This window comes from Podarcis vaucheri (genome assembly GCF_965113315.1).
Source record: "Podarcis vaucheri genome assembly, chromosome: 6".
Lineage (NCBI taxonomy): Eukaryota > Metazoa > Chordata > Lepidosauria > Squamata > Lacertidae > Podarcis > Podarcis vaucheri.
Genome location: NC_138764.1, coordinates 104309200 through 104337193, shown reverse-complemented (window position 1 = coordinate 104337193; position 27994 = coordinate 104309200). Strand labels below are relative to the sequence as shown.

The 27994-nt window shown below is 47.6% G+C and overlaps 1 protein-coding gene across 3 annotated transcripts in view; it reads right to left on the bottom strand.

The window, feature by feature from the left end:
- Window positions 1–10741: 10741 nt before the first annotated feature.
- TPX2 (TPX2 microtubule nucleation factor) overlaps window positions 10742–27994 on the bottom strand; it is a 29474-nt gene continuing 12221 nt past the window's right edge. For 2 of the 3 annotated variants that reach the window (XM_082226011.1, XM_082226010.1), the window contains exons 4-16: window positions 27200–27326; window positions 25983–26105; window positions 24783–24913; window positions 21849–22006; window positions 20919–21090; window positions 19867–20005; window positions 18086–18305; window positions 17008–17109; window positions 16476–16652; window positions 14730–14876; window positions 13677–13788; window positions 12113–12300; window positions 10742–11502 (exon numbers count right to left, since the gene is read on the bottom strand). In XM_082226011.1, coding sequence (XP_082082137.1) covers window positions 11392–11502; window positions 12113–12300; window positions 13677–13788; window positions 14730–14876; window positions 16476–16652; window positions 17008–17109; window positions 18086–18305; window positions 19867–20005; window positions 20919–21090; window positions 21849–22006; window positions 24783–24913; window positions 25983–26105; window positions 27200–27326 — 1907 coding nt within the window. In that variant the 3' untranslated portion in view covers window positions 10742–11391. The remainder of the gene's footprint in view (window positions 11503–12112; window positions 12301–13676; window positions 13789–14729; window positions 14877–16475; window positions 16653–17007; window positions 17110–18085; window positions 18306–19866; window positions 20006–20918; window positions 21091–21848; window positions 22007–24782; window positions 24914–25982; window positions 26106–27199; window positions 27327–27994) is intronic. The other variant, XM_082226012.1, reaches the window with a different exon arrangement.

The window sequence follows — 27994 nt, the reverse complement described above, 5'->3', positions numbered from 1 at the left end:
TTGCCTGGTCCCCTCCAGGTGGCAGGTGGAAGGTTGGAATCTCCAGGTGGACAAGTGCACCTTTAATAATAATCACAGTGGGAGCGCAGCTGTTCAAGGTGTTAACCAGCTGAAAGGCGGAGGAAAAGAAAGTTTTCTGAGCCCCTTTTCAGCAGTTCTGTTATGGGCAGAAGAGAGTTTCTCAAAAAATTATCTAGAAGATTGTGCGTCCATCTTGCAAGTGTTCAGCCCATTAGAAGCTGGCTGAAAATTATATGAAATATACTCGGAGTCGAGAGTGGATTTCATGCTCCTTATTCAGCTCATAGTGGTGAGGAGGAATGGAAGTTCCCCCAGAATGTCAGCTTTATATACATTATTTACACAAGGGGCCCCACGTGATTGGCTAATTCCGGGATTCACCTGTAGGCCAATCAGGTTGCGGATTCACTTCCACCTGGAGCTGGATTGGGTGGCTCCTGTGGACCAATCAGACTGCTGCATTCTGGACCCTATTGGTCTAGGACCAATCAGACTGCTGCATTCTGAAACCTATTGTTCGAGGACCAATCAGACTGCTGCCTTTTGGATCCTATTCAACTCAGTAATTACATTATAGCACAGACATTCTGGAGGGGGCAGGATCCTCTGCTCCCCTCCCAATTAACCTCTGTCTCCAGGGCCAGTGACATCACCAGGGGGTCACCTCTAGGTCTCAGGTCTGGGCCTTGAAATTTCATGGACTGGGATGCTTCTGACCTGGCATGAGACAACCAGCCCATCGTTCCAGTAGCAAAGGCATAGCTGTTGCCCTGATAATGGCAGGTACACATCACTTCTCTGTTAAGAGTCCCTCCATGGATTGGCCAATCTGGAAGCATGGTCAGAAAAGTGATTTTAATACTATTTCCCCAGACGCTGGTAGGAAACCCACAAGCAGGATTTGAACACGCTTCCTTCCTGCCTTCCTTCCTTTCCATCAACAGGCATTCACAAATGCTGTACACAAAAATTTGCCCCTTTTCCCTTATGGGGTACCCAAGAGCCCATATAGAGTCCTTACGTGGATTCCCAATGGTAGGAGCAAATAACAGAGGCCAACCAGAGAATATTGAGAAGCAAAGCAGCTAGTAAGCCTGATCTTTATTGATCTATTGCAACAGGGTGCTCCCCTCACACGCAGGAGGAGGAGGAGGAACCCAGAACCAAGGTGTGCCTGCCCTTATCTAGACATTTTAAATTCCCTGCCCTGGAGCTCAAGGCCACCCCTCCATACATCATAGATACATGACAGAAGGGGTGTAACCCAAGACCACATACATCATACCTATAACACAGAAAAGGCGGTCTACAGCAGAAATCTGAGTGCGTTGTTTATCTCATCTGACAGGTTACCTGTTAATGCTCACTTGATTGGATACCCTGGGGAGCCTGGCCAGTCTTTTGTAATGACAAATACTTAGTTCCAGAGCCAGGTCACAGGCTCACCCTATTCAAACACAGACAGACATACCCTTAAGACAGGATTTGTGAAGGGAAAGACAATGGGGAGGCTTTACCATTTTCCTACTGTGGGAGGGAGTTCCATAGCTTAGCTATGCCCCATCCTTTCTTGTTTGTTTGTCCTGAACCTACCACCCCACCCTAGGCAGCCTCTCTTTCCCCTGCAGAAGAGTGGCAGTTAGCGCCTGCCCGGGAAGGAACTCCTCCTTGTTTGCAAAATGTCAGGCATGGCATCTTTTTGCTGCTCTTGGCACAAATGCGGAGGACCAAAATAATTCTGGAAAGGACCCAGGGCCAGGGGCAGGGGAGGCTAAGAGGGTCTCTCTCTAGCAGGGTCCACTTCGGGAAAGAATCACCCTTAGTCACCGTGACGGAAAGCAGGAGGAAAGTGCTTTGCCCTTTCGGACAAGCAAGTAGCTTCTTGAGCCCAGCGCCACAATCCCCAGGCAAGGGGGCTGCTGATCAGTAGCGAATGCATCCAGAGCCTCGTCTCCTTTCCATCCTAAGTGGAGCAGACACCGGTGAGGTATATGGAGAGCAATGGATGCATCTAAGTAAAAAACCAAGTGAGCTTGCGGGGACCCAGATACGCCTGCAAATACTTGCCCATTCCCCTGAGCGCACGCATTCAGCTGGGCGAGGCAAGGGCCCAGAGATCCCATCCTGTCAGGCTGCCAGCTCCGGCCTAATTAAAACAAGTCATCCATCCGCTTCCTTTGCTCTCGTGCCGGGAGTCAGATTCTCGCAGTCAACAAGCGTGCCAAGGATCAGAGGCTGGGAAGGGCTTTGAATGAGCTGCTTAGCCAGACCCAAATGTGCAAGTGATACAAGCATCTGCCAGGGGCAGGGGGGAAGCAATGGGGGGTTTGGGCAGGGGGTGGGTGGGCATGGATAAAATCAGGGCAGGATCCAAGAAACCACGGCCCGGGATCTTCTGAATGGTGCAAAAGCTGGTGGGGCGCCGCTCCCAAAGAGAAGTGCGCAGGCAACATCCGGATGAGAAGTGGTGCTTTTAAACCGGGGGACAAGCGTACTGTTTCATGCACACAGCTCACCGTTTCGTCAAGTGGCAGGGAGTTCCAGAAGCAGCTGCTGAAGAGTTTGCTTTTCTATCCTGAGGCCCTGTGGAATTTTTTGGGCTTTGCAGATATAGATGGTACACATAGAGAAAATATAGGAACCGATGAAGATCCAATTGGATCAGGCCAATGGCCCATCTAGTCCAGTAGCCAGGACTCCCACCTGCCACCAGGTGGAACAAGATGGAAGCCCAGAACAAAAGAGCCCCCAAACTTTTATTAGCTGCTAATCCCCATGTTACATCCCCCCCAACTACATTACTCATACATCACGGTTACATCATGAAAGGGGAGGTCTGGTGGCCGTAATCTGAGCATCCTGGACCCTGCCCCATGGTTCTCCTTGCCCTCCACCAAACACCCATCAAGTGTAACAAAAGAGATATTTAAATGTTCCTGTTTGTCTTCATCTGGGTTTGTTATTTCTGGAATGGCACTCAGGTAGTAGGATGCCAGGGATTATCACTCAGGCAGAGGGGCTGCTGAGTAGCTGAGCTCACCTGTCTATATGAATTTCTGAAGTTTTCCCAGTGAGCCAGTACATAGGTACATTTATCAGTGAATTCTTACATTTGGTATCATGCAGCAGAGGCCCTTTGAATAGATAGGAAGAAACTGCGATGAAGTATTTTGTGGGGACAAGTCACAAAAGTCACAAAAGTGATTGTGCTGGTTTTGGCAGTGGGCTGCATGCGCATGATATCTGCTGGAGGGGCAAACCCCACCCCCAACCTATACATAAATTCCTGCAACAGGATTAAATAAGGAGGGAGGGGGAGAACGATGTCTGCCACTTTGAGCTCCTTGCAGAGGGGGGAAATTGGGATATAAATGCAATAAATAAATTAAATCCACAGCTGGGCAGCATGCAATTGCGTGTTGGGTTCCACGCCCCCCCCCCATCAGGATAAATCAGAATTAAATGGAGGGGGTGTGCGGACTGCCACTTCGAAGGGGACCGCATGGGATGCACTGCCTCCCCTTTTAACAGCTGTGAATCCACTGCCCCAGCCCCAGCCCCCCAACCTGCTGCATATTCAGCCTGGTGTTGCCCCAGCCACTTAAGGAAACTGGCCCCCCTCCAGGGAGCTATTCTCTCCTTAGCAGCCAGAGCTGAAGAGCTCATTGCCTGCTCTGCCTGCATCTCCCGCCCTCCCTCCAGCAAGCTAAGAAAGGAGCAGTGATTCATACATTGTTGTCCTCAGCATAGCAGCGAGTTAGCACCCCGCGACTATGCCATTCACCTCATTAGCCTTCATCAGCCTCCGCCATGGGCTGGCCAAACAATCAACGGCACAGAAGCGATTGTCTCATTAGCAATGGCTTTTGCAAGGCCTCAGAGGCCGGGCCAACGGAAGGATACAGCACTTAGAAGGCAGCCGGGCTGGTTGCTGCCGAAGGCAGAAAACGGAAAACCCACAAAGGTTTTGCTCTGCACTAAAGAAGCACATCTATTTATTAATTGCTCTCGTTAATTTGATTGCCGCTGTTCACGCAGCATCGAAACACAATGCTAAGAGCAATTTAAAGCAGCTTGCAAGCATAAGTACAAGGTGGATTGCAAAAAACGTAAGCCTCAAGTGTTGAAATTCAGCTTAAATTGGTGTGCCTTGAGCAATCTCCCGAAACTTTACAAGGAAGGTGCCAAACGCTTCTGCTGGAGGGAGTTCCAGTGGTGTAGTGTACGAGGAGGGGGGGGGCGAGAGGGGCAGTCGCCCCGGGTGCATTTTTTCTGGGAGTGGGGTGCAAATTTTCCCCGGGAAATTGATGGCCCTGCCGTTAAGGCTGGAGCAGCCAGGTGGACTTGGCTAGGACTGAACTGGGCTCACTGGTGGCCAGAGGTGAGGAAGATCCGATGGGATGTCCCTGTTAGAATTCTGTACCATGACATCTGTATGGCTGTTGCAGTTACACTGATGACTGCAATACAGATCATGAATTGGGGGAGGATGTTAGAATTCCTGCTCCATGGTTGCAGTCATGGGATTGTTGTCTATCACATGACGGTGTATGTTTTGACTCCACAGAGTGGGAAGTGACGGAGACAGGATGTTTGTGTTACTGTGTTGCCTGAAGTGGGACTATTGTCCTTTGTTCTTTTTCTCTTTGCTGTCTGATGCTAGAGAGAGAGGGAGCCAAGTTGCAGTGCTCCGTGTGTGTTTATATGTAAATAAAGTAGATCAGCCCAAATGCTGAGTTGCTGAGGTCTGTTATGCAAACTGCGAACACTCTGCGGATCCCTAAGTGTGCTGGTGCCGGTTGGCATCATTCGCTGTAATGTTCAGGCAGAAGAAAAGCTTTTGAACCTCCCAAACGAACGACCAGGCAGGAGAGAACATGCCAGTTGAGCATGTGTCTCTGCCAGAGTCCTACTCGAGTGTAGGCTGAACTCCTGACAGTCCCCTCCCCAAGCCGCACCAGGCAAGGCCAGACGGGAGGATGGGCTGGGGGCTCCTTGTGTGGCAGAGCTCCACGCCTAGGCCCAGATCCAGCAGGCAGGAGGGACAAGAGTGAGGAGAGGAGAGGAACTTCTGCACGCAAAGCTGGAGGGGTTGCTCAGAGCAGCTGGTGTGCAGAGATAATAACGCCGGGCCCCCTCTTGCCGCGCCACTCTGCTTTGAATTCTTTAAAACTCCTTAAAGTGGCACGATCCTGCTTTCAATGCATAGTGAAGATCAGGGCCTCAATCTCTTAAGAACCACGAGGGCTTGCAAAGCCCACTTTCGTTGTCCCGCCGTTAATCCCTGTACAACAATGAGTAAACAAACAAACCCCTGTGTGAGTCAGCAATATCAAAAGCAACACAATGACCAGAAACAATGACAATGTGAAAAACTTTATGGAATAATTCAAAACATCAAAATTAACAAGCTGAAGTCTCTGAAAGTCTCTAGAAGTCCATAAATGAATCATGGTGCCAGACCTTACGTGGCAGAGAGCAAGCTGTGAAGCTTTGTATAATCAGCAAATGTCCAGTTCTGATGTCCAAGTCTGAACTCTGCTGAACAGTGTTTCCGGATAGCAACTACTGTTTTGTTGAATTCTTCATCATCCAATTAGTTCAACACTCGTAAGTAGAAAGATATGTAATTTCTTCATTAACCAATCTTTTCCCCGAATAGATATACATGAGAATGAAAAATACTCTGGAACAGTGTTCATGCAATTATGTAGTGACTATATGTATATTATATCTATCCGGAAGCAGTTGCTATCCGGAAACACTGTTCAGCAGAGTTCAGTCTGGCACCGTGATTCCTTTAAGGACTTTCAGAGACTTCAGTTTATTAGTTTTTATGTTTTGAATTATTCCATAAAGTTTTTCACATTGTCATTGTTTCTGGCCATCGTGTTGCTTTAGATATTGCTGATTAATCCCTGCACGACAGAAATAGAATATAAAAATCTGCTCTTTGGGAAAAGCGGGTCTGTTGAGAAAGACCTGGCCATCAGCTCAAACTACGCGACTTGAATTTGCTGGGATGTGATTGAATATCAGCCGAAAACAGCAACGGCCTGGAAGCGCCCTGCGAGGCTTGCAGCACTCAAAAGATGTTTTGATATAGAAGACGGATCCAAAAGGCACACACACACACACACCCGGGCTGACTTTTGGAGCATGGCTGGGGTCAATGTGTGTGTGTGTGTGTGTGTTTGTTCTGTTCCAGGCTGGAGAAAACAAGCACACCCACCGGGTAGTTTTTGGCTCTGTGGACACAGCCCAGAGGCTCCAGCCAGTGCACAGTGTCCTGGGAGAGTTGGCCAGCGGTCAAGCATGCCTGTTCCCCTGGCTACAGTGCCGTCACAGCCTCAAGCAGGAGACACTTTAACCTTTCTGCTCTTTCCATGGGTCTGAGAAAGTTGGTCGGGCAGTCAGGCCCGTCCCCTTCTCAGGGAAACTCTATCCCCAGGCTAATTCGAGCCACTCAGCAGGGCAGCTGGCTTACAGGAGTTGGAACAGGATGGAGAACCCTTACCTGAATATCCCAGCCCCTGCTCCGTAACTGGAGAGCCTGGAAAATCCGGGGAGAACAAGTCTGTGATGTAGTCAACAGCTTCTCAAAGCCTTCCATCAGCACTGGGAACTTCCTGGGTGGGTGATTGGGAAACATCAGGAACACACTTTGACAACTCTTAAAGAGGTTGGGGGGGACAAGTCTATAACCCTGGGCCTGAGCAACGATGCTCATATTGCCCCTTTGAAGGGGTACCAGAGAAAATGCAGCCAACGCAATCACAGGTTACAGAATCATAGCTGGAAGGGACACCTAGGGTCATCTAGTCTGACCCCCTGCAGTGCAGGAATTGTGCCTAAAGCATCCATGATTGGGGGTCATCCGACATCTGTGCAAAAATCTCCAGTGAAGGCGAGTCCTTTCACCAGTCTTGAAAGACCTACATTAGCTTCCAGTATGTTTCTGGGCACAATTCAAAGTGTTGGTGCTGACCTTTAAAGCCCTAAACGGCCTCGGCCCAGTATACCTGAAGGAGCGTCTCCACCCCCATCGTTCAGCCCGGACACTGAGGTCCAGCACCGAGGGCCTTCTGGCGGTTCCCTGATTGCGAGAAGCCAAGTTACAGGGAACCAGGCAGAGGGCCTTCTTGGTAGTGGCGCCCGCCCTGTGGAACACCCTCCCTTCAGATGTCAAAGCGATCAACAATTACCTGACATTCAGAAGACATCTTAAGGCAGCCCTGTTTAGGGAACCTTTTAGTGTTTGACAGACTATTGTATTTTAATATTTTGCTGGAAGCCGCCCAGAGTGGGCTGGGTATAAATAAAAATTATTATTATTATTCCAAAGGAGCCTATTCCACGGTCAAACAGCTCTTAGTGCAAGTTCTTCCTAGTTGAGTTGGAATCTCCTTTGTCGTTTGAATCCATTGGTTTGGGCCTTACCCTCTGGAGAAGGAGGGTTGCTCCACCTTCCATGTGATAGCTCTTCAGAAGACAGCTGTCATATCACCTCTTGGCCTCCTCTTTTCCAGGCTGAACATACCCAGCTCCTTCAACTGTTCCTCATAAGGCTTGGTTTCCAGAGCCTTTTTCATCTTGGTCACCCTCCTCTGCACACCTCCCAGCATGTCAATATTCCTCTTAAATTGTGGTGCCCAGAACTGGATACAGGACTTCGGGGGGGGGGGGTCTGACCAAGGCTGAATAGAGCAGTACTCTTGCTTTTCTTGATCTGGACACTGGATGTAGCCTAGAAAAAATTAGGGGTTTTTTTTTGCTGTTCTGCATTTGATGTATGGGCAGAATGTAGACTGTTAGCTTAGACAGAGTCAGACCATGCTCTAATGTCTACACTACCAGCAGCTCTCCAACATGTCAGACAGCGAATCTTCCCCAGCCTTCCTGCAAAGGCTGGAGCCATTTCCATGCAAATGTGGAGCTTATTGGGTTGTTTTTATTTTGATTATGCATTTTGTGGTTTTATATTTTTATTTGGTGAACCGCCCCGAGACCTACAGGTAAAGGGCGGTATATAAATTCCATTAATAATGCAACACACCATGGTCCTTCCCCAAATATTAAGTGCGGGGAGCACCCACTTATAAGCAGACACAGGCTGGAGAAGGAACGCACCTGCCTGTTTTTCCTAATGTGGAAGCAGAATGTATGCTTCTGCGGCCTGCAGGGATCTGGGCCTGTCACAGGAGACATGAGCTTGCTTCTGTCTTAAGGAAACATCTCTCTTTAGCGTGTAACAGGATCAACACGAAGGTGGGAGGAAAAGTGAAGTATGGAATGTTTGAGGGATTTGGACCAGAAATGTTTGCATATTCCCCCCCCCCGCAAACTACAGTAGTTTCTTCTGGATTCTTATTAACCACATTGTGATAACTTTAAAAACTGTGTAGGGTGTTTTGATTACGTACAGAGGGTATCAATCAGCTGAGAAGTCTGGCTCATGAGTCTTCTGCATTGCAATTGCCTTGTCTTAATAAACAAGAGTCTTGAACAGACTTTATTCCAACCACTTTGTGAAAGCTGTTTTTCTTCCACACTGGTATCAGTGATGAAAATTACATAATTCTATTTCTTTTAACGATAGCTCCTGCCCACATGGAACAGTATTGACCCATGCAACTGTATTTAGACTATGGACAAAAAACAGGCAACTGCTTGCTTGGGTGTAGTGTGGAAGGGCCCAAATTTGAGCAATAAGCTAAATGCTTTGCATGCAGGGCACCCCAGTTGCAAATTCCCTTTTTTTAAAAAAAGGGGCTGCTGGTAATAGTTAAAAAGATTCCTGCCTTTGAGATACGCCACAAGTGGATAACAAGGGCTAACTTAGCTTCATGTTTGCGCATTCCAGCTCTGGGAAAAAGATGCTGGATGTCCACCACACCCTGGCAGCTCCCCACCAAACAGCCTTAGCTCAATGTCAAAATGAAAACCTATTGCCCTGAATCTGCCTGTAGTCTCTACTGGTGGTCTTTACTGAAAGTCAGCTGGCATCCAGATCATGGGGGCTTCTGCTAGGCAAGTCAGCGGTCCCAGAAGCATTCGTAAGTGACAGCACAGATCTACCTTTAAATTTGAGGTCCAGTGCCGAGGGCTTTCTGGCGGTTCCCTCATTGCGAGAAGTGAAGTTACAGGGGAACCAGGCAGAGGGCCTTCTCAGTGGTGGCACCCGCCCTGTGGAACACCCTCCCACCAGATGCCAAAGAGAAAATCAACTACCAGACTTTTAGAAGACATCTGAAGGCAGCCCTGTTTAGGGAAGCTTTTAATGTTTAACAGACTATTGTATTTTAGTGTTTTGTTGGAAGCCGCCCAAGTGTGGCTGGGGAAACCCAGCCAGATGGGCGGGTATAAATATTTATTATTATTAATTATTATTATGATGATGATGATGATGAAACAACTGAAGTTCAGAGCGTTACTCCCAACTGCAACAAACCAGAAGCGAAAGGCTACTTTTCACTACTAGCCCAGTCCTGGGATCCTCATGGGTGTTGCAAAGCCAGACCTATTGGGCCCACCTAGCCCACTGTTCCTGACACACACTGGCAGCAGATCTCCAGGTTTTCAGGCAGATTTTCCCAGCCTTACCTGGCACTGCTGGACATTGAACTTGGGACCTTCTGAATGTAAAGTTGCAAATCTTCATGACTGAAACCAAGTTGTTGGAATTATCCATGAAACTACAGTGGTACCTCGGGTTACATACGCTTCAGGTTACAGACTCTGCTAACCCAGAAATAGTACCTCGGGTTAAGAACTTTGCTTCAGAATGAGAACAGAAATCGTGCTCCGGCGGCGTGGTGGCAGCGGGAGGCCCCATTAGCTAAAGTGGTGCTTCAGGTTAAGAGCAGTTTCAGGTTAAGAACGGACCTCTGGAACGAATTAAGTACTTAACCTGAGGTACCACTGTACAGTGGTGCCTCGCAAGACGAAAAGAATCCGTTCTGTGATTCTCTTCATCTAGCGGTTTTTTCGTCTTGCGAAGCAAGCCCATTGACGGATTAGCGGATTAGCGCTATTAGCGGCTTATCTGCTGATCGGATCAGCTGATAAGCGGCTTAGAAAAGGGGGGGGAGGAAAAAAACCAGCAGGAACTCGCAAGACATTGTTGTCTTGTGAAGCAAGCCCATAGGAAATTCGTTTTGCGAAGCACCTCCACAATGGAAAACTCTTTCGTCTAGAGAGTTTTCCGTCTTGCGAGGCATTCGTCTTGAGGGGCACCACTGTATAGGTGAAAGCAGGGAGGGATAGCACTGATTCTTGTTACATCATTATCCCAAAGGAGGCAAGTACAGGCTGGGGCTGCCCTGACAGAACCTCATGTGGGGGCATCCCCACGACCCAACTCAAGCGATCCAAACCTGAGCTCTGGCCGAGGAGACAAAGAGCAGAGGCAACATTAACCAGCCTTGTCAGCAGCTGCAAGGAAGGTGCAAGCCCAGCGTCTGGGAAGGTGGTCAACAGCGTGCATCCAATTTGGATCCTAAAATAGCACTTCTATCATACAGCTCAGAAGCCGCTCAACAGCTTTCCTACAAGGATCTCGTTACTCACCTGATGGCTGCAGCACGGCTTACCATTGCAATGCATTGGAAGTCTCTCAGCACAGACCTGCATGAGATCTGGATCGCAGAACTCTGGGAATTAAAATTAATGGACAAACTAACAACCTCTGTGCAAAGGAGCCAAATGACAAGAAAACCACCCGTTTTCAAACAACCTGGCAGGGTTTTGTTACATTTATTACATATACAACATCAAAGCAACATTGTTCTATGGTCATGGTACACACGTCAACCTTTGTTTAAAAGCTAAAATCACCGGAAAGCTAAATGTAATTAAAAGAGAAATGTGGTGCTTCTGGCTGAATGCCGATTCTTGCTTCCTGTATAGGGATGTGAAAATAATAGCACAAAATGGGGGTGGGGAGGAGAAAGAGCATGCAGCCATCTCCAGCTCAGCTCAGAGAAAAAGAAAGCCTGCCCCCCCCCCCCGACTGTACTCAGTTCCCCATGCTGTGGTACAGGTTCCCAACCAGAGCCAGCGATTAAGGCAGGAGGGTCCAGTCCAGGAAACAAGGCCACACAAGAACAAGGAAGTTCTGCACAGCAACTCAAGTCCTAGAGGGTATGTGCAAAATGTTTTGAGGGTTGGGTTTCAGTTACAGAGAGAAACTGGAAAATGACACTTTTTCCCCCTAGGCTTAGCAGGAAAAGCACTCCCAGTAGTAACGTTTTATATTGCTTAAGTATAATAGTTTATTGATAAACGAGTCAATAAAATACAAAAGGGGAAAAACCACTATACTAAGAAGGGGGGAAAAGCACCCCTTGTCTTTTCTTTCTTGGTTACGCATCAGCGTTGAAACCTTTTGGAAAAGTTTGGAGAGTGGGGCACGGTCAGGGGCTGGTCGCTGGCCTTGATCTCCACTGGCTGGTACCTGTGGATGGGGTTGGCTTTGTGTACCTGGGAAGGAAAAGAAGGAGGAGGTTCTAAGCACCGTCATCAAAGGAGAAAGTGCTGTTGTCAAGGAACAGCCTTGCTCACCCCCCCCCCAAAGGAGGGCCAACCACTGAGAGACTGCGGACGGAGCTGGAGGCATACAAGAGAAAATTGAGCTGTAAGTTCAAGTTAAGCCAATTTCAGTGTGCCTTCGATTGCACCTTCCCACCTCCCAGTGTGTGTAGAAGCAAGGGTCAAGACATCTTGACCCGCCGAGACGCAGGAACGGTTGCAGGTACCTTAAAAGTCAAAAGAACAGATGAAGCCACTTTATACCAAGGCAGCTCTCCAACATCTTTCCAGCTCAGAATTAACTGCTGCAAAGTGTAGTAGAACTCCGGCTGGGCCTGTTTTCCCAGAAAATCCCCCACACAAGGTAAGAGATCTACCACTGAGCTATAGAGAGCAGGCTTGGTTGGTTTTAAGACCTTCTGCCAGTAAAAATATTATATGTTATGCTATTTTATTTACTGAGCTGCCTGCACTGCTAAGCAAAGATGGGAACCATTGCTGACCCAGCTGCTTAGGTGTCTATGATCCAGATTCATGCCCCTCAAGCCCCAGGCTCATTTACCAGCTCTTCTCTCAGCTCAGCCAACTCGGCTTTCCTCTGCTCTTCCTCATGACGTCTCGCCGTCTCCTGCAGCCGCGCTTTCTCAGCTTCAAGTTCCGCCATCCGCCTCTCGAATTCCTGCCGCTCTCGGGCGCGCCGCTCTGTGGCCAGCTCAAAGCTTTTTGGAGCTACGGAACCAGAAAGGACATCTGAGTTTCGGAATAGAAGGGGGAACAACTCTTTATGCGGGAAGGTGGTGCCTGTCATGCAAAGCACCCCAATTGCATGTTTGTTTTTCAAAATGGAAGAGCAGCCCTGCCGGAGCAGACCAAAAGTCCATCTAGTGCTAGTCCTTCATCCTACAGGATCCAACTAGAATTTCAGCTGCAAAACCGAGCTTTGCAGAACTGGTTGGATGCTTTCTCTTGAAGCTTCATTTGCTAGGATTAAAGGTACAAGGCTTTACGTAGACACCTGGCTCCCTGCTCAGACAGGCCGTGGGCCATCCAGCCCAGCAACCTGTTCCCACAGGGGCCAACCAGAGGCCTGTGGAAAGCCCACATGCAGGATTCAAGCACAAAAGCCTCTCCTCTCCAGCAATTCAGAAGTATTGCAACCAAGGCTTCAGGGTGTGGGATCTAACATAAGCAGTCAAGTACAACACTTCCTGTTTGGCTAGAGTGGACACAGACAGGGGGGTGTTGATCCAGCCAGTTGAACTTCCTGTTACACCTGGTCTGGAGCATCCTCCCCCTGCTGTGACCAGGTAGGTGGGCGTGACCCTTGCAGACCCCACAAAAGGTCCAGTCACGCAGCCACCTTCCTCTTTTGATGCCTTTTCTTCTCTTGGACTGCACTGCTGGCTCTCTGCCAGCAGCACACGGGCGCATCCTTATAAGGATGTAAGCCACACTGTAGCTGTAACTACAGTACGAGCTAAAGGCTGCCTTCAGGGATCCAACCGTGAACTGAATGTGAGTAAACTTCTCATTACTTTTAAAAGAAGCTTCTTGTGTCTTTATTCTTTTTAGGAGGGATAAAAGGGGTCCTACCAGGAATATGCCCCAATCTGAACAAAGCCAGATTGGATTGCTTAAGTAAAGAGATTCAAACCAATCTACCAACTAGCTTCCTACTGTATACTGGGGAATGTCACTCTGCTGCCGACTCACAAGCGTGAGTTACGAAGGATACTATTAAATCAATATATCCTCTCCTAGTACCTACAACATTCCCACAAAGGGCACTGACAATATTCTGTCACCCAAGAGCAAGCTTGCCTCTTCCTTGGAGTAGCCATAAGCCGAGCCCTTTGTCCTCAAGGAACTGAGGAATGTAGAGAAGGCTGGAAGCGGTTGCCAGGATTATGACTCCATGCCTTCTGCTTACGCCTGATCTAACTTAGCACTCAATCAACAGCCATGTCTCCACACAGCTGTCAAAAGTTGCTGCCCTCACCTGTTCTTGTGGCAACTGAGATGGGACTTCTCCCTGTCCCCCAGGCACAGATGCAAGCTAACATCACGCAAGGCACCACTTTGGGGTTAAGTGGCTGGGCCCTGAAGGCTGCCCAAGGGAGCCTCACCTGAAAGGACTTTGCTCTCCCTCTTGGGCACAAAAGGTTCCTGGTGCAACACGGTGCTTGGCTGAGCCTTGAAAGAGGCAGCTTCCCTCTGTTGTTTCATCTCTTCCTTGAGCTGTTCAGGAAGGGAGGGAAGTTGGGGGAAAAGAGATTTAAGAGAACCCCAGACACTCCTCACCAAGGCAAACAAAGTCCACAAGGCAGACTGACAAGTCAGCAAAAATAAGGTACCTTGGTCTAGTAACGCCTGGGTTGGCTAGGATTTTAAGAATTTGATTAAGTTTCTTCCTTTCTACCACACATTATCTAAGAGCGCGTTTACAGACACTATGCACTTGCACACAAGTACAAATACACACTCCTTGTCATACACACGTGGCCCTTGAGCCATGCGACAACACACAGCTTGAAAATCACTAAAAGCAGCGATGATGAGAAGGGACCAGACTCTATACACCCAAGTATTCTTTAAAACAATGTACTTTAAGCAGCAAGTTCTGGGGCTGAAAAGCATTCATTCAATAAGGAGGGCTTATTCCATATAGCTACTTCTCTCTCTCTAGGCCAGATGTGGCTAATTTGAGCCTTCCAGATGTTGTTGGACCACAACTACCTTTATTAGCCCTGACCACTGGCCAAGTGGGCTAGAGTTTGTGGGAGTTGCAGCTCAGTAACATATGGAGGGCTCCAGGTTAACTATCCCTGTTGTAGGAGAAGGCAGGGTGGAGAGTAGAGATACAGATCTTGCATTCTTCCCTGTGTGGGTGAGCAATTTTGATGCATAACAGGAAAACCATCTCTAGTAGGATGCTTCCCCCATCTGTTTCTCATGACCCTATCCACACAAGGCCACTTTGGCCAGACAAAACACTGCAGGAAGAGGCCACTAGGACGCTCCCAGTCCAAACACCGGAATCAGCCCCCACAAGTGCAGGGTTGTGTTGGATGCTGCTTCCGATGGCAGCCTCAGACTCTCTCCTCTTCAAACGATGGAAGGGAAATGGTAAAGAAGGCCAGGAAGGGCCCCCGGCTCAGTCAGCTGCTCAGCCTCCTCACCTGCTGCTCCCACTGCTCTTGCTTCACAGCTCCTCTCATATCAACAGCCAGTTGGAAGGGCTCCAGCTTGGTGGGGCTCTTAGTCTTCTTTTCCGGAAGGCTGATGTGGTCAAAGTGGGGCAGGGGGAGTGCTTTGAACTTTGGCACCTGCCAACGAAACACAGAACAAGGCTCAGCATTGCTGGTGAGATGAAGACTTGGAACATAGTAAACACATCAAGTGAAAAGCTCTTGGGGAAAGCTGGGAGAAGTCTTGGAGGCCACCTTCCCTCACCTAATCTTTCAGGTGCAACTTCTCTCTCCTTTTAGATGGAGGCCCTTCCAGCTGCTATAGACTACAATTCCCATCTGTCCCAGCCAGCATGCCCATGGTGGCTGGGAGTGACAAGAATTGCAGTCCAAAACAGCTGGAGGGCACCAAATTGGGGGAGACTATTTAGAGATCAATAGGCACTACTTCTCCTCTGGTTCCCACCTGGCACCTGAGGTCAGGCAGATGGTGACTGGGGAAAAGCCCTTTTAAGTCACTGTGCCAGGGCTGTGACTAAATATCAGGAAGAACTTTCTGACCGTAAGAGGTGGAATGGTCTTCCTCGGGAGGTTGTGGAATCTCCTTCCTTGGAGGTTTTTAAGCAGAGGTTGGAAGACCATCTGTCACTCAGGTGGTCGGGTCCCTTCCAACTCTATGATTCTATGATCCTCTGCCTGAAATCCTGGGTAGCTGCTGCTGGTCAGCACAGACAATACTGAGATAGATGACCCAAGCCATCTGACTTCATATGAGGGAGCTTCCTATACTTTGTCAGTATATTATATGCTCACATGGACCTTAGATCCCACAAGGGAATCCTTGTGGAATAGCAGCAAATAAGGACTGAGATTCTTTGTACAATGTAATGGTGTAAATAGTGAAGCTTACATTTGTAATGTTTTGAAAGATTTTAAGATAATATTTTAGTTTCCTGTTAATTATGTTGCTTTGAATGTAGACTTTCTTTTTGACTTCCTTCTGTAGTGTTTTATTTTGGATTGCTTTATTTTATGTTTTAATGTAGGTTGTAATCAGCTTTGAGATTTTGGGGGGGTAAAAATGTAAAGCGGTCTAGAAATAGAAATAATAATAATAATAATAATAATAATAATAATAATACAGATTGGCATTCACTTTTCTCCAACAGCCATCTACTTCCCTACAGCTATTTTAGGCAAGTGAGCCTCCACAATGAAGCCTGGACAACTGATGTGAACCTCTGGCCTTCCCTTCTCTGCCAAAGACACTTTTAGAAGCTTGGTCTTAAATGTGAACAATTAAAGCAAGGGTGAGGAACCTATGGCTCTGCAGATGTTGATGGACTATAGCTCCTTGAGCATTGGCCATGCTGGCAGGGGCTGGCAGGAACTGTTTCTTATTATTTTATATAACACTTAATTGCCAAAGTGGCCTCTAAGCAGGTTACAAATATAAAACCAGTTACACAATAAAACAATTCTGTTAAAACATTGAAATGTGGTAGTGAGAGCCCAACAACATCTGGAGGAGCCCAGGTTGCCCACCCGTGAGTTAGAGATATAACCAGCAGATTCCTACATAGCCCAGGGAATGGCCAACATCTGCTTCCGTCTTTTGTGGCCCATTTACATTGAGAATTGTGCAAAGATCCACTTTTGCTTTTGGACAGTATTGTCAGGAGGAGGATGGCCTCTGTCCCAACAGGAAAAGGGTGTCCCTAAATGAAAAGCACCCACCTCTTCTTTTTGCAATTCTTCAATTTTCTTCTCTTTCTGAAGAAGCCTCTCTTTGTCCCGAGAGTCAAAGGAGAAAGGGCACATCTCCACCTGCCTAGGTTCTGCAGCTTTTGGCTTAAAGGGCACCCCAAAGTACGGCACTGGCTTGGCTTTGATCACAGGCACAACTTCCTCTTCCTGTAGAGAAAAACAGCATGGGAAATGGAGTAGGGAAGGGAACAAAGGCAGCCTCCACTCCCCCACCTGACCTTGTGTGAAGAGTTGCATCTTAAGGAGACTTGGAGAGGGCAGAACGGCAAATCCAGGAACCAGTTCAAAAAGGGACTCTTAAAAAATCACCCAGCTGCTAGGATATTTACCATCCAGTTGTGTCAGCTGATGGCCCAGAACTGCCTGGTTGCAGGCAAAACACTCACTGAGAAGGGCTGAGCGGCTCATTTGAACCCTAACCCCTGTGTCAGGCCCTGGCTGGCTACAGCAGTGAAGCAACACTAGGGTCCCCAACTACCACGCACTACAGAAAAAGAATCACCTTCACTTTCTCCTCTTTAGCCAGGATGCCAACTCTGTTCTTCAGAGCAAATGCTGGGGACTGTGGAACTGTGGGAGGGAGCAGTTTTTTCTCAGGAACACCCTGCAGGAACAAAACAGCAAGTTGTACTACCGGTGAGTCAGGAAACATGGAGTAGTGTTAAAACAAATTCCCCTTCTACATTTTGCATTGGGACAAATCAACCTGGTGGAAACACAGCAGTGCCATCTGATGATCAGTTCTGCCCTTAAATACATAGGGCTTACATAGGGCTCTGTGTGCCCTGCACAAAACCCTCATCTTTGCTCACTCAAGTCTTAACCAGGAGAGAGTTCTGTTAATGTTAAAATCATTTTCAGTGGCCTCCCTGTCCCCTGGACTAATTTTATTTTGCTCGCCTTGGAAAGACACCTCTTCTCCCTCTTGCATGCTGCCACTGCTAGCAGGTCAGAGCGCTAGGGAAACAAGGAGTGCTCCTTCCTGTATCCAGAGTGCTCAGAGCTGCTCAACCTTTCCAGGAGGTGAGCAAAAGTACCTTCCTTCCCATTGCGGTGCTGGATGGACAGCTTCCAGCAAGAGGCAATAAACCTTCACACACACCCTCCATGCTGCATGGATCGGGGAGACTGGATATCTGCCTGCTCCTGATTGTGAGAGTCCATTTGTGCACCAACTTTGCGCCCCCTCCCCACTGGCAGGAAACCCTAAGTTGGGGAGCCAACTGTGGATGCAGCCACTGAGTCCCAAAAGGTGCATCTCCTCTATGACAGGAGCTGGAAAGCATCTGGTTAGGGATGAAGGTGAGAGTGTTTCTGATGGATGTGGGGTAAAAGGAGGCAGTGAGCACAGCAGCCAAGCAAAGAGGCTGAAGGTCCATAGGTGAAAATGTATGAGCAGCAAGCAGTAGACTAGAGCAAGAGGACTTGAAGCCAGACAAAGGATTGAAGCTCTTGGCATCCAAAAGGCAAAATGGAGGGCCTGGCGGAATGCAGATAATCAATCATAGATTCAGACCATCTTACTACCAACTTCAGCCCATTTTCCTTTGAGGTTGAAAAACACAAGCTGCAAAGATTACCACCACATCCTCCAGGATCTTAGTCGGACACGGCCTCGAATGGAACTGGAAGTGTTCCTCCTCCTGGTGCTTCTTCTTGCTCTCCCGTTCTTGAATGCGCTTCTCTATTTCCAAATCAAAGCCAACTGGCTTGGTGGGCTCCTTCACTGGAGGCTTCTTGGGCAAGACTGGTGTTCCCTCCAGGATCCGGGGGTTGAGCTCTTGAGCTTTGAACCTGTACCTGCCAGACGATGAAGCAAACGGTGAGACTCCAATGTGGAGTCGAAATTACTCCATGCCATGGGCTGAGTAGAGACAACTGAAGTTGCCTGAGGTTAGCCCATTCCTGTGACACTTCAAAGCCATGGCCGTGTGCCTGCAATTTGACATTTCTGGCTGCAGAAGTTTTGAACTAACCCACAAGGCTCCTCCTGTCTGATGAGCAGACAGGGTAGTGCTAATGCCTTCTCCCACTCAGAAGGGAGGCTGACCAGATTTAACATACCCATTCATGTGAGTGTACAAAGCTGCTCTATCCTAAGTCAAACCGCTGGCCCATTGAGTCCAATATAAGATGGCTTGCCAGTAGTACATATGAGAATGATTGAGGGGTCTTAGCAAACCACAAGCTTAACAAGAGCCAACAGTGTGATGCAGCAGAAAAAACAAAAAACCTAATGCTATTCTAGGCTGCATCAGCAGAAGTAAAGAGTCCAGGTCAAGGGAAGTAATAGTACTGCTCTATTCAGTCTTGGTCAGACACACCTGGAATACTATGTCCAGTTCTGGGCACCAGAATTTAAGATATTGATAAGTTGGAATGGGTGTAGAGGACCATGACCAAGATCATCAAGGGCGCTGGGTATGTTTAGCCTGGGAAAGAGGAGATAAGATAAGCCACCTACAAATATCTAAACGGCTATCACATGGGAGGTGTAGCAAGCTTGTTTGCTTCTGCTCTGGAGGGTAGGACTTGTACCAATGGATTCCAATTAAAAGAAAGGAGATTCCAACTAAACATCACAAGAACAGTAAAGCTGTTAAGCAGTGCAACATGGTGGACTCTCCTTCATTGGAGATTTTAAAGTTGGATGGCCATCTGTCAGGGATGCTTTAGTTGAGATTCCTGCATTGCAGAGGGTTTGACTAGATGACCCTTGGGGTCCCTACAACTCCACAATTCTATGAGTCATGGGCGATGCTTACTTGCAGCAGCTCTCCAGAGTCTCTCAAAGCTCTATTACTGGGCATCCTTAGCTGGAGAGGCTATAAATTAAACCTGGCACCTACAGGCCAAACCTGTTCTCAAGCACTAAGGTATGGGCCTTCTTCCAGAGGCAGTCCTTCCCAGTTTGTAGATGACACAATCTCAGTTGGAAGATCTGCCATGGAATAGATACAGGCAAGTGCACAAACCAGCCTCTAATCAAGGAAGCCCTTGGGGTTGGGGGTCTTGCTGCAGTCTCACCCAACATGTCTCCCCAAGTATATTCATACCCTCAAGGGGCTCTGACTACTTTCCCTTACCCCCACTGGACTGCAGGACATACAAGCCTGAAGATATAATATTTTTTTTAAAAAGTGTCCAGTAGCACCTTAGAGACCAACTAAGTTTGTTCTTGGTATAAGCTTTCGTGTGCATGCAGCTTATTCAGATACCAAGATGATCATGAAATCCATGCAGAGAGAAGCACTCACACAATTCTGGCTCACTGGCTGGATCCTACACCAAGGACACCACCAGGAGCCCTGAACTCTATTCAGTTCAGAGAGGCGTCATTTGGGCAAAGAGTTGCACTTACTGTTGAAGCTTCTCAATCTCCTCAGCCTCTAACTCAGCAGTGCTCTTGCATTTGACAGGTCTCTGGCGGGTCTTGGTTTCAAGGCGGGGAGTTTTGGGGTTGGTTACCTTGGCCTTAAGTGGCTTTGTTTGGCTTATGCCTGCAAGAACGGGGGGGGGGGGGAAATGACCATAAACAAAAGCACAGCTTACCAAGTTATCTTTAAAAAAAGTAAGAGGTGCATTTAGCCAACTCTCATAATTGCAAATATGAAGTCTTATTGCCTTGGGGGGGAAAAACAGGAAAGTATGGAAAGTGAGGCTGATGTTAGTCCTGATATATTCAACCCTTGCTTGTGCCATCCACAGTTCCCATTTTACATTTTTCCAAGTTTAAGCCTTGTGTCCTTCCCCAAACGCTTCAAATAAAAAGAGAGAGGGGAACACAACGACACAAACCTAAATTCTGATCTTAACAGAATGCACTCTAGTGGAAGTAACTGAATTTTCTTAGGAAAATTAAGCAAAAGTCTCAATTCCAACTTCAACCTCCTACAGCGGTGCCCGCAAGACGAATGCCTCGCAAGACGAAAAACCCGCTAGACGAAAGGGTTTTCCGTTTTTCGATGCGCTTCGCAAGATGAATTTCCCTATGGGCTTGCTTCGCAAGACGGAAACGTCTTGCGAGTCTTGCGATTTTTTCCGCTCCCCCCCCTTTTCTAAGCCGCTAATAGCCTTTTAGCCGCTAAGCCTTTAATAGCCGCTAAACCGCTAATAGGGTTGCTTTGCAAGACGAAAAACCGCTAGACGAAGAGACACGCGGAACGGATTCTTTTCGTCTTGCGAGGCACCACTGTATCTCTGACTGTCTAGTCCCCCTAGAACTGCACACTTGAAAAATAGCCAACCTATCTTTACTCCTCTTAGCAGGAAAGAAGAGGCACCGCTGTTTAGCAGTCTCCAAGACATAAATAATTGCACCTGATTAATGTCACCAAGTTCAGAGGGACTGTGCTCACAGTGGTCTTCCCACTGTCACAAAGGGGTTCCTGGCCAAGCCACTTGCAGCCTTACCTTCCTCGGTCTTCCTGCTCCTCAGGTGGTAACGTGGTGGGGTGCGTTGCTGGAAGTTTCTAACCTGCTGGGCCATTGATACAAATTCTGTGGAAACTTCATCAAACTTCCTTTTGTTGCTTTGGGACAGGTTGAAGGGTTTCGGGACTGTCATACCCTTAGACGCTTGGATCTGTAAGGAGACAGGGCTGGTTTGTTAGCAGAATGTTCTCAAGGCAGGATGCACCTTGGGCACTAGCCCACCAGCTGCTGACAAAATTTACTTGGCCTGCAAGTCTATCTCATTCTAAAGCTCTTAGTGCAGTGCATGGTCTCCACACCTCCTCAAAAGAACATTTGGGAGTTTACCTGTGAACTGAATAAATAATTTTTCATTTCAGCAGTGGATGAAATCTGCATATATACATTTTGAAGGCCCATTCCTTTTTAAAAGAAGCAATGCTGAAGTACAAGTTTACAGGTGTATTGTTCTGAAAGAGGCTAAAGTTGAAGCCTCTTTAACATACCATAAGGAAAGGGCACTATAGAATGGTTAGAGGGTCTCATCTAAGCAGAGATTAACCCCACAAAGTAGGCTACATACATGAGAAAATGTTGTATGCTATATTGTTTTTAACACTCGATTGGGAGCCGCCCAGAGTGGCTGGAGAAACTCAACCAGATGGGTGGAGTATAAATAATAAATTTATGATAATGATGATGATGATGATTAGCAGCCTGTTTCAAGGTAACACGAGGCCCCAGCAAAAGACTCCAAAATAATCTGCCTCTATTCTTTTTTAATTGGCACCTACTTCTTCTTGCCCTATATAGAATTTATTTCTTGCAAATCTTTTTGTCTGCAAATCTTTACACCCCAAGAGGTGCAACAACAGGCAGTTGAAGGCTCTCTAGCCAGAAGTCACATTTCTTGATTCTCGTTGCTCTCACCGGAGATGGTGGGTGCCTCCTCAGAGCAGCTTTGAAATCCACCTCCTTATACTCTGTGGCAGGCTGATTTTCACCATGCTGTTTAATCCTTTCATCTGTGCGGAAGTGGAAATCTACTGGCTTGGTGACATGGGTCACCATCTTCTTGACAGTTTGCCCTGGTGGGGAGAAAGTGGGGGATGAGATTTAATAAGAAGCATTCCAATGTCAAGGACATGGCAGCTGGAACAACTCAATATGATGTACTCACATTCCATCCAATCAAGATAAATGAAATATTGGGCATACTATGAAGGTTCATTTTCTGCAGGGGATGGAGGGAATCCTCAAATGGGTTGTGCCTCCCACTTGCTCCACTAGGCAGGAGTATGGTATGCCAATTAAGTTGGTGCATTCATTTTCCATCCACATCAAGATAAATTGCCACACTCGCATACATATAATCTGCTCTAGGTACCACCCATGCAGATTCACATGAACCAGTGAGAGCTCAGTGGGACATGGAAAGAATTTGTGAAAGCCCATCTTGTAGAGTCACAGCCAAGCAGTTTGTCTACTGTTTTCACTTAGGGAGTCGCCAAGACCTCTGCAGACTTTATGGCACAAAGGCTAACTAAAGTGATTAAGAAGCTTAATCAGTCAGTGGGTTTCACAGTTTATAGCCAATGGCCATCACAATGCAGTGTGAGCTCTTAATCACATTCCATAAGAGCAGCCCTGTTGGATCAGAGCACAGCTCCACCTAGCCCAGCTTCCTGCTCTCAAAGTGAGTATAGCCAGGTGCTTCAACGGGAAGCTCAAAAGCAGGCCCTGAGTGAAACAAGTCTTCTCACTTGCAATTCCAAGCAACTGGTATTCAGAGGGATGCTGCCTCTGGCAGTGGAGGTAGAAGATAGTCCTTCCAAGGTGGCTAGTCCCAAGAAATATTGGGACTTTTGAGAATTAATTCCCTTTTTGCTTTGTGTTTATATCTAGATTGTTAGACTGAAAGGCAGGAGCGGACCATGCATTTTATGCATTTACGGTGGCTAGCATGGCTTAGGTGCTTCTATAAATAAGCCATGACGACGACGAGAAAAGCCACCCAAGGGTGGGGGGAGTAGAGCAACTTGAGAGGCCTGTAAAGCGACTCCCTTTTCACTCAGTTCGCAGAGAGGTTTCCCATAACACTAGAATTTGGAAGTGTCCAATGAATCCAGTTGGAAGCAGGTTCAGGACAGATGACAAAGAAGCACTCAATACACAACTTTTGGTAGCCCCTCCAAGTTACAGCTTAAGAAGTGCTGCCAGTGGCCCACGGTGCCAGATGCCTGCCTGGCAGACAGAGATTACCTGTGCCCAGCAAGGCCTTTCAAGGCTGGGACTAACACCTGCATTAGGAAGTGAACGACTATAGTCGTGAGAAAGCTCCTAGGAATAATGTATTTCAGAACATTCAGCTGCAGACAAACTACAATCACGTGGCACAATCACGTTAAGGATAGCCACACACAAGGTTGTTTTGCCCAAGGCCAATGTGCCAGCAGAAGGGTCCAGTGGGGAGGGGGAAAAGAGCAAGTCCCATGCCAGCCTGCTTGTACACCAGGAAAATACTTTTTAGAAACCTTCCTTCCTGACTGCCATCTGAGATAAAATGGGTGAAACTGGAGATGACCTCAGTTCTGGCATCCCAGTTGTGGGGTCCTTTCCCCAGGGGAAAGCCTTCTGCGGCAGGTGAGAGACACCCCTTTCACACTAAGGGCCAAATACCCTTTCAGAGACCACAGTACAAGGACAAGTGGGCACAGCAACAAACGTAAATTTCATAGGCAGCTAGTTTCTACAACACACTCTTTGTATCCTCCATTCACACAAACAGGAGTCATGAGCAGAGTTAAAGGACACATTCCAGCCAGGCAAAAAACAAAACAAAACCCTGGGTGTGAAATGGGACCAGTGAGGGATCTGGCAATTCTAAGGACCACCTTCAGCCCCTGGCCTGAGGTTTGCCAGCCCCTTTTTATGACACCAACAGCCTTTCTATCTCCTAAGGCTATGATGTTGTGCTGTTTTTAACTTTAACTCCTCTAGTGTTTTTACGCTGCTGGAAACGTCCTATTTTACCCAGTATAACAGTTCCAGACAGGGGCGCCGACTTGCCCCCACATTGAGGGGGCTGCTGTCATGTGACACTTCATGTGATACTGTCCGGTGTTTGCCTGGAGGGCCAAAAAATATTGATGAAGCTGAAACGCCCTCCACCCCCTATACCCAATGTTGCTGGTTCCAGATTTTATTTTATATTACAGTGGTACCTCGGTTTACAAATAGCCCTGTTTACGAACTATTTGGTTTATGAACTCCGCAAAACTGTGAACTTTGCCTCAGTCTACGAATGGAAGCCGAATGGTGGAAGGGCACTGGCGGCGGGAGGCCTCATTAGGGAAAGTGCGCCTCAGTTTAAGAACGGATTTGGTTTAAGAACGGACTTCAGGAATGGATAAGTTCGTAAACCGAGATAGTCATAACTCGGGTTACGAACGCTGCGGGCTGTGCGTTTTTAGGTTGCGGACCGCGCTGAACCCGGAAGTACTGGAACGGGTTACTTCTGGGTTTTGGTGCTCGCGCAAAATGACATCACGTGCATGCGCAAAAGCAAGTCACGCACATGCACAGACGCAGCGCTGCGGGTTGCAAACATGCCTCCCGCACGGATCATGTTTGCTGTATGACTGTACCACTTATTGGTAAGCTGTCCTGAGAATACATACATTGAAGGAAAAGGCTGGAGGTAAGTAACTGTAAAGCATTAATTTTAAAATAATTCTTTGGTGAGCCGCAATCCAAATTCAAACACTAAAGAAAAGCACACACTTTATTAGTGCAATAGGTTGACTGGGGTAGGTTGGCTGGGGTGGGAGGGGAGGAATCTTTGTAAGTTACGTTCAAGCTCACCCGGTCCAGCAATGGCCACTTTGAGGGAGTCCTCGTTCTTCCTGCGCAGCTCAGCCACCTCTTGCTGCAGCTGCTGCATTTTCTCTACCTCCAGGTCCTCAGTGGACTTGCCCTTGGATGAAATCCGTTTCCTGGAAAATAAAAAGACACAGATTCCTTTCAGAAAAGGGAGCAGTGCACAAGGCTGCAGCTGCTGAAGGTCCTCAGCCTCAGGCCTACTACTTCTGACCCCTGCACAGCTTAGAAAGTTCCTTTAAATCAGAGGTGGGGAATCTGTGACCCTCCAGAGGTTGTTGGGATTCCAATTCCCATCAGCTGCAGCTGGTCTGGCCGATGGTCAGGAGTGAAGGGAGCCATAGCCCAGTAACACCTGGAGGGCCACCGATTACCCCACACTGGCTTTTAAAATAACAGGAAAAGGCAAGATTCCAAGGGACTCACATTCTGTGCCCATCACAACACCTGATGCTTGGGCAAAATCACAACACAGATCAGAGCATTGTGGAATGCTATCCCAAGGGAGCTTCGACTGGCACCTTCGTTATACACCTTTAGACGCCAGGCAAAAATAATGATCCCCTTCAACCGGGCTTTGAACTGATTAACATCTTATACCTTTTAGATGTGTTTGTGGGAGGGAAGATTATTGGTTTGTGTGATTTTTTTTGTTCTTGTCTGTACTTCCTATTTTTATATTGTATTTTTATGTTGTGAACCACCCAGCTATCTATAGATGAAGGATGGTATACACGTTTAAAAATAATAATAAAGTCCAAACATGAAGCCAACATTTTTGTACGGCTTTCTTTGCATCAATGAGGCCTGTGCAGGGCAAGTTCCTGGTGGATTTGGGCTCAGTTCAGACATCTCTTAAACACCCCAAGTTTGGGGTTGTATCCAATGAAGTCATCTGGTTACCACACCAGTTTCCACCTGTGCAACAAGACTTCCTCTCCTTGTGCCTGCCAAATCTGTTGCAGAAAGTTGGGTGAACCCATGGAACAGATGGGGGGGGCACAGGGAGAGGTTGTCCCATTGTACTGGAGGAAATTATTGCGGACAACTTTGTTGGATAAAACTTTCTTGGCACTTGAAGAGGGCTTGAAATAAGATGGCACCGTGACCACCAGCCAATTCAAACACCATAGCAAGCCATTCCTTTGTGCCTCCCCTTGCTCAACCCACCAGGCCTACACTTACTGTTTCTTTACAGGTGGCGGCAGCTGTTCATTGGTGGCCAAGGCGGCACATCTCTTGGCATGCATTTTGGCAGCGCACTTGCGCTGAGCACTCTTCTGCCGTTCCAAGAGCTGCTTTGACACCCTACAGGGGAGGAAAAGGGAAAAGCCAGATGGCTGTAAAGGAACAGGGTGGAATGAGATGAAGAGACACAGCCTCAAAGCTTACAAGTTTCAGCTACTGCTATAATATGGAGCCATTCCAAAACAAAGAGGAAAAAAGGGGGGATTAGTAGGGCATTCAAATTATGGCTCTTGCATATTTTACATGGGATGAGCATCATGTGCTCTTGCACTTAGAACATAGTCTGCTTGGGGTACGGAGGCTGCAGTTGGAGGCACCAGAAGCAGTCATCCAGGAAATAGCTCCAGGTACCCCAATTTCCCCATGTTTGCAACATGCAATATTTTATCCATTTGGATTTGGGCAAGTATTGTTTTATGCAGCATTTCGAACATGGTCATGCTGATAACAGACTCATTTATGTAGAGCATCTGCTGAGAAATTGAAGCATCTTTTCACAAGAAGGCATCTAATCCGTCTTCCCTCCTCAACCACTGATCCAGATCCTCCCTCCCATGATGACTTTTGACAGTTATTGGGAGGAAATCTGGCTGGCATCCCTCCTCAAGCTTTTAGTACTAGATCCTGGAAAGATGCAAGCCCACAAAACACACTTGCTCGTTTATGTTGAGACCGTTTGTCATGTTCTCAAGGACAACCTGATTTCAGAATTAGATCACAATATACCATATTTTTCGCTCTATAAGACGCAGTTTCCCCCTCCTAAAAAGTAAGGGGAAATGTGTGTGCATCTTATGGAGTGAATGCAGGCGGGAGGCTCTGCTCAGCGCTCCCTTTAAAGAGCCATGTGGAGCGTGCGTGCAGCTCTTGGGGGCTTTTCCCGAGGAGGGAGAAGGGCTGCCCTGCAATCCCGCTGGCTGTCCTGGCTTCTGGCTTAGCCGCACGCAGCCTCTCCTGGGCAAGGGGAGCTTAAGAGCAACCAAAGGAGAAGGAGAGTCCTAGGCCAGCTGGAAAAGCTCAGCAGGCCATTTCTTGAGAAAATAGAGAGAAGCACTTGTGGGAGGATCAAGATGTTAGGTAACCATGGTCTTACAAGCTGTGTCAACACCAAGTCCCAGGGGAAAGTTGACCCACTTGGAGATTAGAATGCTTACCTTCCTGGGGCCCTTGCAGGGGCAGCTACTGCCTCATTTGATGCACTGCGCCACTGTGCCATGGATCCAACCACATTTGGTGGCACCCTGTTAGCCAGTCCCATCTCATTTTCATTGTGATTCTCAGCTAAGGCAAATAAGAAACACAAGCTATAAATATATTCCTCAAAATTTATATGCCCCTTCTTCCTCTCCAAGGGCTCAAAGCCAGCTGATAGCTTATACAACATTCACAAAAAGACCCCAATAGCTATCCATAAAAACCTTACAGTGCTCCTTCCGACACCCCCCAGGAAAAGCCTGCTACAGGACAGGATACTACCAACAGATGCACAGAGGCTTGAGCCTGTCATCGGCAAGTGAGGTTGTGAGGGAAGGAGCTTTAAAAACTTCACAGCTTTGAACTATCAGCACAGAAGAAAAACAAATGAGCAGGAAATAGATCTTTTGCTAGCTTCAGCAGTAAACAGCTTGCTTGTGTATTTGAGGTTGTAGTTCATCTTTCCACTCTATATTTGGGACCCTGCGTTATCCTTCCACAGCTCCACAGCTTGATGCATCCAGCATGGCCAATAAAGCACCCTCAGAGGGATACGTAAACCTTAGCTTAGCCCCACTGAGACCTGAATTAGGACTTGTGCTTTTTAATTTACTTAGAAGGTATCCTGAGTCAGTGGCAAGTTAAGGCGGTACAGTGGTGCCTCACAAGACGAAATTAATTCGTTCCGCGAGTTTTTTCGTCTTGCGGTTTTTTTCGTCTTGCGAAGCACGGTGTCGGAAAAGTTTTGGAAAAGC